This window comes from Clinocottus analis, unplaced genomic scaffold (genome assembly GCF_023055335.1).
Source record: "Clinocottus analis isolate CAN_PGR_092001 unplaced genomic scaffold, fCliAna1.0.p SCAF_9, whole genome shotgun sequence".
NCBI lineage: Eukaryota > Metazoa > Chordata > Actinopteri > Perciformes > Cottidae > Clinocottus > Clinocottus analis.
Window position 1 is genome coordinate 15,962,557 of NW_027176251.1, and position 17,920 is coordinate 15,980,476.

The following is a 17,920-nucleotide window of genomic DNA, read 5'->3' on the forward strand; positions in this document are numbered from 1 at the left end:
AATAATTTACCTCTTTAATGCTCAAACAAGTTAAGCATTCATCATGGCAAAGCACTGGCAAGCAGTTAAGAGAAGCAAAGAAACAAACAAAACATTAGGGTTAGAAAATAATGTAAAACCTTAAACTTGTGTTAATTGAAGCGGCGAAGGAGGGCCGAAGATAACCAGACTGAAAGACTTTGATTTTGACCTCAAGAGATGAAGTGTCCAGAAGGATAAGAAAAGAAAGGAGAATCGCAGTGAAAGAAAGAACCCCTAACTCTAAACACAATGACTGGAGATGAGGTAGCTAGAGCGAACACACAGTTTGCTGCGTGTATTTAGTCTAGTTTTATGCATAGGATTATTAGAATGAACAATCTATTAAAGCACTGGATTCACTTGGATGTAATCCCCACTCAAACCATATGCATCATATTTAGTTGCACTAATTTGGGGATATTTTTCTTCAGTGTCTCATTAATCCTTTGTCGTGATATAATACCTACTCAAAGCTAAAATAATGTGCTTCTCTAGCTCATGGATCAGCTACAGCATGCCAACGTTTCAAGCGTAACCGGTGCAAAGGAACTGTTTGTCGCCCGTACATTAATGTCTTTGTACGCACGGTGTGTGTGTGTGTGACACACACACACACACCGTGCGTGCATGCATGTGTTTCGGTAATCGGCGGGTAATCTCGTTTGTTGGTTGGTTGGTTGATTATTTGGTTGGTTGGTTAGGTTAATGTTAGAATTTAGCTTGTTTGGGATCCTCAGCCAGTTGTCACGCACCTCCTCGTCCTCCAGGCGGCGCTGCGAGTCGATGATGAACTTGATGTACTGACTAGTCAGAGTCATCAGCTCACTGTACCGGGTCCTCAGCGTTACATACTGATACGAGGAGAGACAAGCAAAGCATCTGTCACTTACAGTCAAATTAGTCAATGGTCACGATGCCCTTTATCAAAGCTTCTTGTAAAACAAACCTCCTGAATGATGTTGTCAGAGGCCGAATCCAGTTTGCTTTTCTTCAAGGGAGAAGCAAGAGGATCCACCTGAGCTTTGTAGGCAACTAACTGGAGTTCATAGTCCTGATTGGAAAAAAAAAGACATCCTCCATACATGAGTAATGCTCCAAATTACAATATTTACAATAATTCATGAAATTATGTTGTTTATACTCACCTTGATAGTATTAATGTATCCTTTAGCATATGTTTGACACTCATCAACTTTGTCTTTGTTATTTTCAATCTCCTCCAGCAGTTTCTGTTTGAAAAACAAGGGTTTTATTTAATTAATTAAGTTGACAAGTTTCACATGGAATTAATGAGAAAAAAGGGCGGTTCTTAATGTACCTTCTCCTGGGTCAGTTGCTCATTGAGAGTTTTGCTGTCGTTGATGGACACGGCCTGGATCTTCTCCTGCCTTTGCTTGGCATCAGAAATCCAGCGGATCAGCCAGTCGTAGCTCTCGCGATAGTAGCCGAGCTGGCGGCCGAGCTGATCGAGCTCTCTCTGGCGGATGTCCATCTGGGCGAACACGGCCTTCCAGCGGTCCTGGAGACTAGACCGGAGCTGGCGGTAGTGGTCCAGCTCGACGTCCCGCTCGCTGTGCACGCGTGACATCTTGTCGCTCACGACGGAGGCCTTCTTCAGCTCTTCTTCCAGAGAATCAAACACTGGCTGTTCACCCTCCGCCTCCACTCGCATTTTCTGCGGATTTCATGCAGAAAGGAAGGCCGGTTAGCAGTGAACAAACAAGGTCAAGATTACCAGCAAGGCCCGACTGCTGAACAGTTCCCAATTGGCTGATGAAAATATGCTGTTTACCTTCAGCTTTGTTCTGTAAGCCTCTACTTCCTTGCCATCACTGGGCACGGTCTGAACCTCACGCAGACAGTCCTCATACTGCTTGAGAACGCCCTCAGCACCTTGTGTGTTACGGATGACCATTTCCACGGTCTTCAGCCTGGGACAAGAAGCAATGAGCAAACACATTAGCAAAGCATGTGGGGCAGTCAGTGCATTTCACCCTCCCCCATTCTCATTGAACTTGACCGGGGACTCACTTATCGAGGTAAACCGAGGAGAGCATGGTGGCATGATCCATCTTCTGCACGGTGAGTTCAAGCTCTGAGCGCAGCACAGGAGCTGAGGCAGACTGCTGAGGGGAGGCCAAGACCTCGTGTGTCCTCACAGACACGGTATCAAGGTCCTTCTTGAGGCCCTTAAGCGTCACCTCGACTTTCTGCACAACAGAAGACATCAAGAGTTAGTAACATGTCAGGAGAGTCAACATTTGTTAAACATAGACTGTTCCTTTGCTTTATCATTCCCTCTTTGTGGATTTGTTTTGCATCTCGGGTCAGTGGGTTGCTAAGAGCCTTACTTTATTTCCATAGATGTTGAAGGTTTCTTCGAAAACTAACCAAGCAAATGACACTCAAATAGAGTCACGAGGGCCATGCAAATGTTCACAATTGCATCCGACATTTTGCATGTCTCACTACATTGCAAAGATGATGCACACGTTTCTGCTTCATCCTCTGAAGTAAGAACACAAGATAAGCTCCTGTAATTCAGCCCTTGAGATAATCATCAAGCCATTTGACTCAAACTCAAAGGCCTTTGTGTCTAATGAGGTACTGTAGTGTAATTAATTTGGCCACATTGCCAGGTACAGTACCTGCTGAGCTGCTGTCTTCTGAACACAATCTTTCAGAGGTTCCTTGTCCAAGGGTTTGCGTATGCGAGCCACTGTCCCGGCCTCGCAGTTCTCGATGCTCACGCGCAGGTCCTTGATCTCAGAGATGTAGTTCTTACACAGAGTTTCATCCTGTTGACCTGTGTAGCAGCATATGTATTACTTTAGAACAGCAAAGTAAAAGATTGATGAAGTCAAGAGGCGAGAAGTAAGTTCTGACGCACTCCAAATACTGAATATGGGAGATAAAACAAAGTACTGTCATAGAGCTTCATTACAAGTTTTGTGACAAAAATGCTCAGTCAGATCAGGTACTGTTGATCATCATTCGCACTCAAATCTAAATATTTGCAACATCTAGCATAGAATAGGCCGTGCGCGCGAGCACGATCATACATGCAGCTCATTATGTGCCATGACAAAAGCACCATATGAACTACAGTCATAACATACAACATGTGTATGGCAAGTGTTTTCTACCCAACCATACCACTTTGTGATAGGGCTGTGTGACAAGAAGCCAAACACTCTGTAGCCTAGCGGCCTAACTTTTGCAGAGCTGCAACCAAAGAAGAAAACCAACATGGGGATCAAACCAACATGCAGTCACTTAGAACTCTAATCACACTGATGGTTATCTTGTAGCGTCTCATCTAAAGCTTCACAGCGTCTACACACACTTGCTTAGTGAGCTACATCTTTCACCGGCTTGACATCACTCACCTTTGAGCCTAACAACCATTTGTCCTGAAAGGTGAACAATTACATTCTGTAAAGTTGCTCGTCGCTTATTGCATAGTCCCGTTATACATCCATGAATCCTTTCTTGTTTGGAGGCAAACCCCAAAAAAAAAAGCGTTACCTTTCTCCATGGAGCGGATCAGGTGTTCGAAATGCTTTGTGGACTTGGTGTAGTCCTCCTCGACCTGCATGCGGTCGTTGGGGCCAAAGAGCTGCGAGTCCTGGCTGTCGCGCATGTAGTCCTGGTAGTGGAGCTCCAGGTTCCTCATCATCAGCCTGTACTCCTCTGGTTTCATGTTCTTCAACTGCAAAGGATGGGCGAGGGATTAGAAGGCTATTACGTATTCTGAGGTTGACGCCGTAATTTAACTTCATGATGTTTTTTTTTGGCTTGGACTCGTACTGAATACAATCATTAAAGCACTAACAAAACGGTTTTGCTGTTAATTGTGTCAAGGCTAGCAGACTCTTAGAGCTAGAAAAAGATCCTACGGTAAATGAACGAGAGTCCAAACACTTAACGTATTAAAACCCTTCCCTGCATAGCCTGCTCTTAAAATAACAGACTTGTCTCACCTGCATTTATTTATTTAGATTCCATTAGCTATTTACAGCTCATGGAAGCTATTGACTTGGTCTTATATATCACTTAAGTAGAGTTGGCTGAAAATGTTGTGTTGTTTAATATTAATTCATGAACAACTCTTCTCTGTTTTTTTATTTTAATCAAAATGTTGTGTATACCATTGTTCACACTCACCATGGTGATGTTCCAGGTGCGTATCTGTGTGTAGTCCCTCATCAGGTACTGCCATGACAGCAAGCACTTCATGTCTTTATGGAGCGTCTGCCACACAGTCACCATCTGCTGATAACTTGCATCCAGACTGAAATAGGAGAGGAACGCAGCAACAATTAGGAAATGTACGGCACTCCAGAGATTATCCCTGTCCTGGCCATTTACAGTTTAGTTTTAAACTCATTTTGCATTTGGTGGAATTGGGTTGGACCCGTTGACAGAAACAGAATTGGCTTCCTAAATCTGTTTCCAGTTAAAAAACAAACATTTCCCATAAACCCTGCAGCTCGTGCACACGCGTGTTCTCACCTGGACACGCCGTCCACGGCCTCCTTGTTGACCGGAGGCACCATGAAGCAGACGGAGGGCACCACCGCCTCGTGTCCGCTGTGGTTCAGGACCTTCCAGTTGAAGGGCTGCGAGTTGTTGAGGAGCGCGCACTCGTCTCCTTTATGGACGGTGATCTGAAACACGATCCAGGATTGGTAAATTACACAGACGTCAAGGAGCGAGGAGAGGGAGGAGGGGGGGCTGAAGCACTGGGCGACACGTCTGACCACTCGGGGCTCTGGATGAATCCCATATCACTGACCTCCTGCTGCTTGAAGTCACAGATGGCCTGAATGGGCAGTTTTCCTTTGATGGAGGTGGTGGGGTTGCGTGGTTTCAGCTGGACGATGGACTTGGCTCTCTTGTTCAGGCCGGTTGCAAGAGTCTTGTATTCATTCAGCTGTTCTCTCTCCTCCTGAAGGGGGTGGGGCAACAAATACAATCAAATGCATGAAACTTACAAATTACATTAAAAAGGTGGGAACATTTTGCTCCTGAAGAAGCTCATCTGGCATGACCGTGTGCATGTACAGCTCAGATGTCAGCAGTCCTCACTCACCACGGCATCCTGCAGCAGATCCTCCAGCCGCGTGGTTGTGGTGGAGCGATCACAGTTGTACTTCTTTTTCATGTTCTCTTGCATTTTCTTCATCTTGTCCTGAGCCTCTTTCACATCAGCAAAGAACTGCAAGGGGGATCATCATCATCACCATCATCATCATGGGGGATAGGAAAATATGATTCTCTGCTCACTGAATGTTGATGGATGTACAGGGTTATGGATCAGTTTGAATTCATATAGCGGACCCATACCTGGTAGTAGGCTGTGTTTTCTTTGAGATGAGCCTCAATACAGCAGCACAGCTGAAGGATCCAGCTCCACTGAGTCTGCAGGGCGGCTGTGAAGGCCTGAAAGAGACAAAGAAGACATGATGACAGTGCATGAGCGGAGACCTCACTCAGTAGCACGTGGATGATACAGCATGTGGATGCTGACTGTTCAGCTATTAGAGTAATTACTTCAACTGTCTTCTTGCCGGGATGTCCATCCCGGGCAAGTTTGTCTCCCATGACCTGGAGATCATTGACTTTCTTCTCCCTCAGCTCCAGCTCTCGCATGAGACCCTGCATAATCCAAATGAAACAGTTAATGGCAATCTTAATGAAGGAAAAAACAAGAATCCTGTGCGTGCATTTCATTACTTTGTCTCATCATATTTTACATAGCGGGCCAGAATTGGAGACAAGATTTCAGGAAAGAATTTGAAGTAGACTCCGAAAACGCACCGAGTAGTTGTCTTTCTTAGCCGTCATGTTGGTGTTCCTGTCGCTCCAGTCGAAGTTGACCTCCTCCTCTTCTTTGTCATTCAACCACATCATTTCCTTAGTGGCAGCGCTGATGAAGACGTGGAGTGAATCCAAGTTCTTCAGGCGGGACTTGGAAGAGTTCTGAAAAACAAAAACAACAAAAACAGATCAAAATACCAACAGTAAAAAAAAAATCCCCAAAAATTGTAACTTAATGGCAATTTGTGCAGTTTGAAATACAACAGTATTTACCAGTAGCTTGCCGTACTGCAGGTCCAGTTTACCCATGTATTCTCTGTACGAGCCCTTGCCGATAGGAGACAGCTGGCTCTGCAGTCAATGAAAGGTGCAACAGAGGTTACTTTTAAAATCAACAGCACAACATCGGACAGTGTGCGATCCCCGCTGCTGGACGTGCCATACCTCGTCGGCCCTGGCCCGTTCGATCTTGGATCGGAAGTCCTCCACCGTTTGGTGCAGGCCCCGGTGGCTGCCCAGCTGGGACTCCACAGAGGGCAGATCAGAGCCCCACTCTGCCTCGTTGATGCGGAGCTGGTTCTCCTCCACCCATGCCAGGAGGTCTTTGACATAGCGGATGGTCACGTCATCCATCTCAGGCCGAACCCTCCCAGAGCTCTGCTGCATGGAAACCTTGCTGGTCGTCACAGTGGACTTCAGGCGGAGGTTGTAATCGGTTCGCAAGTTCACCAAGCGCTCATGGAGCCGGTAAACCCTGTGGAGACCAGAAATGCAGCACTTCCATACCTCTGACTTTTTTTTTTTTTAAACTGTTTTGTAACACGATGCATTACGTGAAAGGTTCAACAGAATGCAACGCATGCAGCACCCACCTGCGGTACATCTGATCAGCCTGAGGGTGGCGCCCATCCTTGAGTATCTGCACATCGTTGAAGAGCAGGCGGATCATGTTGTCGGCATTGTCCAGCTCCCGCTCCACTTCTGCTGTGTGCTGAGCTGGTTTCCCCGCGTTCAGCAGACGGATGTCCTGATGGGACGAGAGACAAACAAATTTACTTTCATTTTATCTATCATTTTATCTATCTTGTTTTATCTACAAATGCCAACGACATGTATTTGCTTAAAGGACAAAAAGATTCCTATCATTTTCATCATTGTACCTTTCTGTAGCTTTGCATGACATATTTGGCAGATCATTTGAAGTGCAATATTATCTTAAATGTATGATTGGATGGATGTACATAGTGTGTGTTAACTAAATAGCATGCAATGCAGCTTAAAAAGCCTGTACTTATAACCGCTATGTATGGAAAAAACTTAAAATCCCAAACTCTTGAAATCACAATGAAATTAACAAAAGCCCCGCGCTCTGGAACAGTCATCTGGACTCTTTCTGCTCTGTGAACACACACCGTGGAGTAGTACTTCTACCATTACACCTGAATGGCACTCACCGTCTGCAGCAGGGTCTCCAGGTGGCTGAGTTGGTTATCGCACGACCCCGACTCCATCTGGACTTTATTGACAATCCTCTGGAGTCTCTCGAGTCTGGATGGGATGAGATCAGTACAAATCAAAGATCAATGAGACATTCAATTAGACAACCACATCACATGCAGACCAACAGAAGCCTAAAATCACAACTGACGGCCACCTGTGTCGCAGCAAATACTCCAATTTATGAGGGTCACTCACAAATGCCATTCCTCGACCCTTTTAGAAAGAGGACACTTCCAGCTGCGAGAGAGTCAGTTCTCCTCGCGCTCCCATCGTGTCTTCTGAAAATACTCTGCCACGTAGCAGCCGCAGGGTGACACGAAAACGTCCCCTGACAAAGACCTGCTGTCCGCTCATTCAATTCATTCCTCATCTCAGAAGCATAAACAAGGCTATCACGACCTCATGACACAAAACCGTCCCATTCTCCGGGCATGACGCGGGGCTACTCGACCTTGTCAGGCAAAACGTCTTCCACCAGTTTGTCAAACCAAAACTGGGAAGAGGATTTATTTTAGCTTCATTCTAGGTAAACTCTGGTCCAGTGAAACTTCATAAAAGTCCTCACCGCTCAAACTCGATCCTGAGCAGCCGTTCTCTTTCCAGAATGGCCACGTGAAGTCGACCCCATTCCTTCTCCACGTCAATGGGATGGTAGCCCGGAGGGACCTTCACCTGACCAGCTTGCACGGCACTCTGCGGGCAGGTGGGAGCAGAAGGTAAGCGACCGCGCGACAGAACAGAGCACGCTACCATACAAAAGAAGGAAAGACAGGGTCAGCTTGCCTCGAAGGACTGGTAGATGTGCTTGGAGCGGTTCTTCTCGCCCTCTTTCACTGGCAGCTCCGTCTCTTTGAACTTCAAGAACTGGCGCCACAGGAGCTGAAAGGATAATAAAAAATTTAAAAAAAACACACAAAAAAGACTTAATTTAGTAATCCATCCATCTTTGTTTGACTTATGTCTCGAATGACATAATGTTTTGCACGTTGAAGGTAATTTGAAATCCTAAGTCCCTAAATAGCGTACGCACATTCAACACATCACGCTACAGTTTGAGGAGTCTCGACACAATGGGGCGTTGTCCTCCACTTCTTCAGTCCCACGGCCGGTGTAAATTGAGTTGAACTCACATAATCACTCAAATAACCTCACCGCCATGTATTACTGAAGAAACACGTTACTCACTCTTTAAACAGACTCATCTGCTTGAAAAAAAAAAGAAAAAAGAAGAGGCACAGCCAAACTCATTACTTTGGATTATGCTGTGTTCCTGATAATTTGACTTTGGAGAGAATTAAACCAAATAACTGAAGTCACGCTATACGCTTTTGTTCTGAAGCGCCGACAGGGAGCGGCCCGGTGCTCGTGCTCCTCGGGATTAGGTTCAGCATTATCTGCCTTGTGGCTGTGTATTGTCAGCACCCGCCTGCCCCACCTACTGCACAACAATGTCTGGGAACACAGTCACTTCCATCTGCCCACACTGAGACATGATACGAGCGCGTTCTTTGATCCAACAACGGAAACCCCGTGTTCACAATACTCGACTTCTAAAGACACGCACTTTGTTTGAACCGTTTATTATGAGTAACGTAAAAATACAGAAAGTATATTTGTGCTCTTCGGTGCCGCTCGACTGCAAGCACAGCAAAAGACAAATCTCCGGCGGAGAGGTATGCTATCTGCGCGTCATCTCACCTCGATTTCCTCATAGCTGGCAGGGAACTTCCTCTCCTCGAAGATCATGACATGGTGGCGGATCCACTGGAGAATAAGAGTCACCAGCTCGTAGTACTCCTGCCAGCGCAGCTCCAGCTCCTGCAGCCAGCACAGCAGAAAAAACATCGGCAGTTTAACAACAGCAACAACAGACAGGAGCTTATTCACCGCGCTAACTCAATTAGGTACGAAACAACCCGGGGCTTGTGTGACTGGACCAGGAGGCAGAGGTGGAGGAGACAGTGGAGGGGGAGGAAGACGAACAGACAGCGGCAGGAAAGTTGAATTTAAACAAGTATTGTGTTCCTAAAACTATGAAGAGTGTGTTTCAATTTGTGGAATGGCTCGGACAGAGAGCTCAAAGTTCCAAAAATATCTTTTAAGAGGTAAAGGATGGTATAGGGAGGAGGAAGGGTCGGCTGAATGTGCGATAATCGGGTAAGTAAGGTCTAAATGCCAATGGGTCTGAACATATTGACATTATGAGTTGTGCGTATGATACATCATTGTTCGAGTTATGAAGAAGGTTAATGTAATGTAATAATACAATTTCATGTAATATGTGTTTACATTGTTGATTTATCTTGTTCATGATCAGTTCTATGTTTTCAGAGTTTGCTATATGTGTACAGTTTTAGAATTTTATTTGTCATTTTTGTTTTTATGTTTGAAAAGGCAAATAAATAAACTCACTAACAAATAAATAAAAGATACAGAAACAAATAAATCTCCGGTTCTCTGGAGTCATCGAGTGGTTACTAGAAAAGATCAGTCAAATAAAAAAAATGGGACTTGGTTTGCGGTACAACAGGACATGACATGCACCAGCAGCACACCATTAGAGCAGTGAGTGTATGAAATACTCTGCGCTGTGTTTTATGTGAACAGATGATGCGTGTAGACGCCGGTGCCCTTTGACTAACGCAGTGTAAACAACACAGCTTGCTAATTTCCTTTGATACTTGGTTTCACAGGACTCTAATTCTCTTGAAAAGCAGCTGTGAAAGTCACAAGCCCGTTCAGGTTTGACTAAATCAAATCAAGCATTCAATTAGATCCTTATAGAGCAAACGTCTGTGTTACCCTCAAGCACATTTACTTATTTCTTTTTTTTGTTGTTGTTGTTATGCGTCAACCAAGAATCACGGTATGGAACAAGTTCAGCTCACGTTAGATCTGGATACATCCACCCGAGGCATGGCGTCATACAGGGATGACACGTAGGTGATGATGGACTTCTCATCCGGGTGTGGGACATCGACATCTGTAAAGACGTCTCATCATTTCACCATGCAAATGTAGCGAGAAACACTGTTGCGCAACACGCTCAATAATGACACGTTTAGATGGCCTTCGGGCCAGCCTTACCCTCGGGGTCCAGGAGGCGGGTCACCCCCAGGTCGCTCTCTGCCACAGTGAAGGCCTGTTCCAGGTTCTGCTGGTTGGTCTGCTGGTACACTTTGCCCATGTCGATGAGTCTGGGACTAAGGGAACACAAACGCGGGCAATTAATCACAAGGTGATACCTTATAGTAATCTTCAGGGGTGGTCTAGACGTAACAGCAGTGTGGGGACATGCATTTTGAGTCTCCATTACACACCCGCTGTGACTCATTTGATAGCAACGTATGAGGACAACTGTCAAGTTTAGGTGGCCTCCATGCGCACGAGTCCTCAGGAATCCAAAAGTTAAAACTTGGATATATTGGAGGGCCAAATGTCAATAACATTAGTCTGTACAGGTCGGTTCACGCAGCGGCTGTGATTTTTTTTATGACCTTCTGCACCACCTGACAGACCTGTATGAGCGCCTGCATTTTGTCCTCTGGGTGTTTGAGTCTCCCTGGCAGATGTCAGAGCATCTATAGCTGGAATTTAATGTGTATGTCAGCCAACCTAATCAAAACCAACACATTATAATGAGACATGTCATCCACAACTTGACTGCCAAGAAGAATAAAGGTCCTCAGAGCGCAGAACAGGATGATGGAGTGCATCACAAAACCTGCACGCACTTGACTATTACAGAGCTTATGCTCCGAATATCCTGAACAGTTTTAAATGCATTACCAAATCCCTAAATTCAAAAGTGCAATGCATATCCCCCACAGTACTGATTCTGATATTTAGTAAGCAAATCCGACATGTGCAACCGGTGACAGATGGGGCCGGTTCATACAGATGTCTGATGCACAGAGTGGAGCGCTCTGCATTCTGTCCACGAGCAGGGGAGGCCTCCACGCGGCGGATGTCTCGCACGGAGCACTGCTTTGTCGGCCGGGAGGAGCTGCTCACGCTCCGCCCCTCTCTCTCGTGAAAGCCCCGGGACCTGCATCCTCGGCACAGTTCGTCTCCGCTGGAGCGGGCCCCTGAGCTCTGGGAGCCCCGGCCCGAGTCCCAGGAGGATCCCTCCGATGGGACGTCCTCGCACAACATGATCACCCGGTCGTCCATGTCGCTGACAGACCTTGACACACCGGGACCGAAGCCGATGCTTCCCTTCTTCTTGTTGGACTTCTTCTTCATGTTGAGCATTTTTTATTTTTATTTTTTTCAAATCTGCAGGACGGGCCCTCGCCCACTGGCGAAGAGAAGAGGTGTTGCTTTCGTTGCTGGCCCTACAGCTTCACAGATCTGTCGGTTGCTTGATGGTCGCATGCCCATCAATCCAATGCATCGTTTCAGGTGAAAAGCCCCTTAATCCGATCCTTCTGCAGGGTTGCTGAGATGAAAAGGCCTCCTAGTGGCACAGCCCGGTCACTGCTTATTTTCCCTTCCACGTGACGCCTAATTAGACTGTTGTGGCAATATGAATTCAAATAGTAACCCTTCACACGCCTACTTAAACTGTCCCGGAGAACTCTCTGGATGAACACCCGTTCTGCACCGGGATGCCCCGCACTGTGCCGACACACAAAGCAACGCCACAGTGTTCATGTAGCAGACCACACCCCTGACCGTTATGAGGGGCGGCACTGGTCTAGCATCAGGTGTCTCAAGAGAGAGAGAGAGAGAGAGAAAGAAAGAGAGAGAGAGAGAGAGAGAGAGAGAGAGAGAGAGAGAGAGAGAGAAAGAAAGAGAGAGAGAGAGAGAGATACAGGGTGCACGCTCCAGTTCAAGGAAACTTGTCCCTGCAGGCATCCCTTTCTTTCAGTGCATAATGGCTCTAATGTGCTCCGCATTTAACTTTCTCTCATCTAATACCAGTTTGCTATTCTGCAAGAATCTCTTTGTGGAAGCGTTCAAAAAGAAACCGACCAATGGCAAACTGCATTCACAAATCCTCCTGAGAAATAAACAAGCATTCATTTCCCAGGATGCTACCAAACAATGCGACCAGTAACCACTAATTCTACCATAAAGACACACAACAACGTCGAGGGGATTTACATATGTGGTTGTCAACAGTTAATAACTCGAGGTTTGCAAACAATCTAATAAACTAATCGTGTTTAATAGAGGAATTATCATCTTAAGGTGGTAGAGTGTTACTCACAGCCAACGCCTGCTAGTGTTATTCCTAGCCTGAAGGCCTGAAAGGTTCATGGAGAGCCATTAATGCAGCGTTTATGAAAGCAGCAGGGCCGCCAGGTGCAGTCAGTAGAAAATAGGTCAACAGAAGAGGTTTTAAAAGGAAGAGTAATGCAAAAACATGGCTCTGCTAACATTGCTAATTGACTTTTCAGTGCATTGCATATATCAGATTAAACTCACGGTCCTCATACTTGCTTTTATTTTATATTTAACACTAAATATGTGTGTTTGCAAACTGTTGTCATTTTACGATCCAGCATATGATCAGCAATGAAGCGCCCACTCACTGGTGTTTGTGTATGACAGCGTTGAAGAGCTTGCCGTCCCTCCAGCTGGTGGTGAAGTTATCACAGCGGATGGCCTGGTAGCCGTCGGTCATCCTCTGGGACCAGAGCAGCAGCTTCTCCTTGGCCGTCATGTCCTCCGACTGGCCGCCGATATCAATATCTGAGATCTGAGACCATATGCATTCACGTTAGGAAGGTGGGTGTTGTGTTCAGAGTCCAAATTGGAGAAATGTGGAAGAGACATATTAGTGGAAACCATAAGATGTAATTTACACGGAATCAACAGACACCCGTAGTTAATTTTAGAGAAATAAAAAGGTTGATGTCATCAGTCTCAATTAGCATATTTTTTATCATTCGTTAATTAATGTCTTTCCTGGTTGTCTCGTCTATCAGCATGTTAAATATTGGTCATGTGTTCAACGGCGCTGCTGCAGCGTCCGGGTGTGTTTTAATTTCAAAAGAAAATCTAAAAAAGATGAGTCATAATTTTCCATTGTGTGTGTGTGTGTGGGTGTGTAAATGCAATGTGTTTGCACCACTCAAATGTATCTCCTGTATTTCTCCTACAAATCTGCAAACTTTTCTAGATGAGGAATACTTTTTTGAAATAACGGGATGTGATGTCACCCCTGTTCCAGACATATGTTTCACCCTCCAATAAAATCCACGTTATGGACCACTCATCTGGATGTTTGACGTTAGAGTGGCGATATATACACTATGTTTTCTTTCGCGCTTACAATTCTTATTTCCTCAGTGAATTAAACCAATTGAGGATGCTCCCGTTTGTGAGATTTAACATAACATTACTTGATGAGACTGGAATATTCCTCTTTCTCTCCCCCTTCTGCTCTCTATGACTCACCAGCTCTATTCTACAAGAGCATAAAGACTCATTATGTGTATCTGCAGGGCACACTGGCACCTTCACCAGATCACCACTCACCACCAATGTCTCCTTTATTTCCCATGCTCTGCTTTTTGCAGCCCGAAACTGAATCACAGGACATTCGAAGGTGCGGCTCCGCCAGTTCGGCCGATGCCCAGGGATTTATGCCTGGCAGCTCTTGGGCATTGACGGGAACAGCAGGAAAAGACCCGAGTATACAGGATGTGGTCGGGAGGGTAGCACGGCAACAAGCCGTACACTCGTCCCGACACACCCTCCCCTTGGGAGTCAGGGTGAGAGTGACTCATAGGCACACACTCACACCCTGACGGTGTTTTATTTCTTTATGCTGTTCATAGATCAGTCAGAGCCCACTAAATGTGTGGAAGCAGTGTGGAAGCTTCTCGAAATATATGAAGACACCTTCTGTTTTGATTAGATTGTTTTGTTTTTTGTTTTTTTAAGAGGGAATTTGGAGAGCAGAATCCATTCCGATTGGTTCCAGGAAACAGGAGATGCAGATCCCAGAGACAGAGGTAGAGAGCGGTAATGTAATGAAACACCAAACTGACAGATGAGGAGACCTGGAAGTGAAGGATGATGGTCCATATAAGCCCCAGGGTGAGCTTGGGGTTCCCATCTGCTATGTCATCATTTCTGATGTTCACCAGCTTGACCTGAGAAGACAAAACGCAGGGCGATTATTTTCTTGATGACACACACACACACACACACACACACACACACACACACACACACACACACACACACACACACAGGTGACTTGTGATGGGGCAGGTTCAAGGTATCCCCTCATGTGTCGTACCTGCCGGTGTCTGAGGAAGTCCAGTGCTATCTGTACATTCTGCAGTTTGTGGAATCGCATGCGGCCCTTCTCTCTGGGCTGAAGAGGATGGAAAAATAAAAAAAAAAGAGATAAAGAAGTGTTACATGATGGACTGTCAGAGACGATCCTTTTGGTATATTCATAGTGAAGGAGAAAAATAAACATTCCATCAAAACACAGAAATGAAAGGGAAGAAAAACTGAAAATTGTATGGAAAGACATTTACACAAAGAATAAATGCAGTAATAACTCGTGAATCTTGGATGTTTTCTGAGGATTTTTGGGTGAGTAATTCCGATTTTCATCCTGTTGTTCGCCACCATCGAAACGCTTTATGATGAAAATAACAAAACCAACTTAGAATACTAAATACAACAGGAAAATAGCGCTTTTGAATTATTTCAATCTACTGACAGCTGTAAATCAGGAAAGTAATGCTGAATAAAATAAAAAGTCCCTAAAACAAAAACAAACGCATCAAAATACTGCTGTGCAAAACGAGGAGCTGCTTGAGCCCAAAACTGCCGAGTTAATTATTGCTTGTGCCGGCAGCGCTGATTGATCACAAAATAGGTGAGTTAAAATCCAGCAGCCAAGTGCTTAAAGCAAGCATGTCAATGAATGAAAGAAATGAGGCGGACAACCACACACTTGAATCGCAGCGGAGGTCTGGACACCATGCACAGCCAGCTCACTCAGAAAGAGCAGATGGACACGAACTTGATATTATAAGAAAACAAACACATTGGATGTCTACGGTAAGTTATCGACCCACTCACCACCCGAGCGCTCCTAGCCACGTCCCTCTCCCTCGGCTAGCCCCAGCGAGAGCAGTGCAAAGAGAGGAGGCCAAGGCCAGACGGCAAAGATCAGCACACACAGACAGAGGTTACAGCGAGGAAAACAGGAGGCGAGGAAGAGGGCGACGGGGAGGAGGAGGAGGAGGAGGACGAGGAGTAGAGAAGGAGAACAGTGCGTCAGATAGGAGTATAGTACAAACACGCGCGCACACACACACAGGCCAAAGTGGGTTAATGTGTCAAGGCTATGGAGGCGTTCAGAAGATGAGCAGAGCCGGAGCTGGTGGAGGGAGCGGTGAACTACAGCAGCACAGCAGCTTCTGTGCAGAGCCGGCGTGTCGGCCCGAGGACTCTGGTTCGGTAAGACATGGAAAGACTGGAGGGCGCCTGAGAAGTCACGCATGAATAAAAAGTAGAGAGATAGTTGGGAAAGAGAGAAAGGGACGGCAGACTCGAGAGGAGCCAGTGAATGAGTCTTTGTTCGGCAGCGTTCAGCTCGGGTTCAGACTGACTGACGACGTGGCGGAGGCTGGTTACGACTTGTTGCCACAGGGGTGATATTTCAGCTCGACTGGAGGAGAGCACTCCTTGTGTAATTAGTCTGGATTAGGTTTTGGTCGAGAGGACGTCTGATGGGTAAAAGATGCTGAGCTCGGGGCAGGATTCGTTGCCCCTCGACCTGTTCAGACATCAGAGATACTCACCAGCGTGTCCCCGGAGAGGACCTCCAACAGCGAGATGAGGTTATGTCCATCCCGCAGGTCTTCATACAGGTCCGTCACGTGGCGCTGCGACTGCCGGGACAAAAGGGAAAGAGCGCGTCACGAGGATTCAAGAGGCAAGCAGCGTGAACGACACCAGCAACCCCATGTTATATACGGGGACAGTTATTCAGGACTAACAGCTGGTACATTTGTTTGTGGGACTGAAGTGGAAAACACTAAATCAGTACTTCAGTATTGACTTCCATCAAATCACAACACTGGTTTCTTTTTTGCAAATGTTGTTGCAGATGGACTAAGTTGCCTTTTACATAAATGAACGGCAACAACACACACTGAAGTTCAGCTTTAATAGACGTGCGTGTGTACAGTGATCCGAGAGTTCGCTCCACTGGTACAACTCTACACAGGTCAGGAATGCATAGCCGTGAGCAGCCAAGCCTGACTCCAACTCCAATGTCAGCTGTCATCCCTGAATAGTGATAGATGGGACCGCATAAAAGCCAAAGAAGTGAGGTAAAAATTAAAAAAAAAAAAAAAAAAACATACAAACACACACACACAAAACAACACAAAATAAAATAAAACACAAAAAGATCTCAGGAAACTTTCAGAAGTGCAGTCCCTGGTTATAAAAGTGAGGTGTGGTGTACTTGCAACCCGACACTGAGGGATGATGTTGTGAAGATGCCCAAAAACACAAGATAGGATAGGGGGAGATTAAAAAAAAGCAAAAAAAAAATTCAATAAAAAAGCAAGGGAGGTCTCCATGCAAAGTCGTCCCCGTGACCCGACCCATTTAGCAGAGTCCCTGCTGGAACGTGCCAGTACCTACCTCTGCCCTCCGATGCTGGATGGAGAGGGATGAAACATGAAAGAATGGGAACAGATGGATGAGCAATGGAGAAACGGAGAGAATAGAAACAGAGAGAAAGAGAGAGAGAGAGAGAGAGAGAGAGAGAGAGAGAGAGAGAGAGAGGGGGAGAAAAGCAGAAATAAATAGACAATAAAAAGAAGAGCAATGATTTGGACGATGGCATACGAGACGGACGGATGAAACGCAGAGTAGCGTTCAACTTTTGCTTTGTTCTGCGGAAAACGTGCATCCGGCATCCAAATGTGTTGGGTGCTGTGCGTGGAGGAGGCCTCGGCCCACGAATGGAATGAAAGCGCAGCTCCCTTGCAAGTCACAACAGTGGCGCGTTTTAATATTGGCAAGAGTTTCAACACAGTTCTCCAAAAAAAAAAAAATCTTAGCTATGCTCCTCCCTCCTGGCAGAGCCCAGAGGACGACATCTGGATCTGGAGTGCGGAGGTGAAGGCAGCCGTCACTGCCACCACTAGGGTTCACTGTCTGCGCGGTTAAAGCATCGTCAACTTGCTGTGATAGAAGTATCTGTGTTCATGAGCTGCACACGATTACATACAGCTTTGAACATCTGAATCAAACATTAGTGATAAATTCCTTTTCGAATTTAGCGATTATCATGCAGTGTTTTTCATTTAGTGTGTACTCAAAAGCCAGCTGTCATCGCCCCCCAATTGGTGTGCACCGTTGCAGCTGCAACGTAGGTGTCACGCTACAAATTACCTTCTCAGACACACACAAAAAAACAAGACAAAAAGGCTCTGTAAACTTGTCACGGTGATTATCATTAGTGCACTTGGCAGACAGCGCCTCGACCTGGTCCCTCCACATAAAAAGCCCTAGCAGAGCGCTTAGCATGCTTTGGGTTCAACGTAATGTTTTCGAAACTTTGCGAAATGCCTCTAAA

General features: G+C 45.9%; 1 protein-coding gene across 3 annotated transcripts in view; it reads right to left on the minus strand.

Moving 5' to 3' along the window:
* The window catches only part of LOC137780870 (plectin-like), a 60,447-nt gene that overhangs the window by 15,980 nt on the left and 26,547 nt on the right, over positions 1-17,920 (minus strand). The window contains exons 4-34 of one of the 3 annotated variants that reach the window (XM_068569181.1): positions 16,981-16,995; positions 16,128-16,217; positions 15,403-15,438; positions 14,603-14,680; positions 14,361-14,453; positions 12,885-13,051; positions 10,432-10,547; positions 10,233-10,327; positions 9,043-9,162; positions 8,128-8,223; positions 7,910-8,037; positions 7,299-7,392; positions 6,717-6,871; positions 6,289-6,598; positions 6,118-6,195; positions 5,845-6,006; positions 5,578-5,682; positions 5,371-5,466; positions 5,117-5,242; positions 4,820-4,972; positions 4,537-4,691; positions 4,189-4,315; positions 3,550-3,733; positions 3,411-3,434; positions 2,670-2,827; positions 2,053-2,231; positions 1,814-1,952; positions 1,340-1,696; positions 1,167-1,250; positions 968-1,072; positions 774-872 (exon numbers count right to left, since the gene is read on the minus strand). In XM_068569181.1, the coding sequence (XP_068425282.1) occupies positions 774-872; positions 968-1,072; positions 1,167-1,250; positions 1,340-1,696; positions 1,814-1,952; positions 2,053-2,231; positions 2,670-2,827; positions 3,411-3,434; positions 3,550-3,733; positions 4,189-4,315; positions 4,537-4,691; positions 4,820-4,972; positions 5,117-5,242; positions 5,371-5,466; positions 5,578-5,682; positions 5,845-6,006; positions 6,118-6,195; positions 6,289-6,598; positions 6,717-6,871; positions 7,299-7,392; positions 7,910-8,037; positions 8,128-8,223; positions 9,043-9,162; positions 10,233-10,327; positions 10,432-10,547; positions 12,885-13,051; positions 14,361-14,453; positions 14,603-14,680; positions 15,403-15,438; positions 16,128-16,217; positions 16,981-16,995 (3,924 nt within the window). The remainder of the gene's footprint in view (positions 1-773; positions 873-967; positions 1,073-1,166; positions 1,251-1,339; positions 1,697-1,813; positions 1,953-2,052; positions 2,232-2,669; positions 2,828-3,410; positions 3,435-3,549; positions 3,734-4,188; positions 4,316-4,536; positions 4,692-4,819; positions 4,973-5,116; positions 5,243-5,370; positions 5,467-5,577; positions 5,683-5,844; positions 6,007-6,117; positions 6,196-6,288; positions 6,599-6,716; positions 6,872-7,298; positions 7,393-7,909; positions 8,038-8,127; positions 8,224-9,042; positions 9,163-10,232; positions 10,328-10,431; positions 10,548-12,884; positions 13,052-14,360; positions 14,454-14,602; positions 14,681-15,402; positions 15,439-16,127; positions 16,218-16,980; positions 16,996-17,920) is intronic. The other 2 variants (XM_068569182.1, XM_068569183.1) reach the window with 2 other exon arrangements.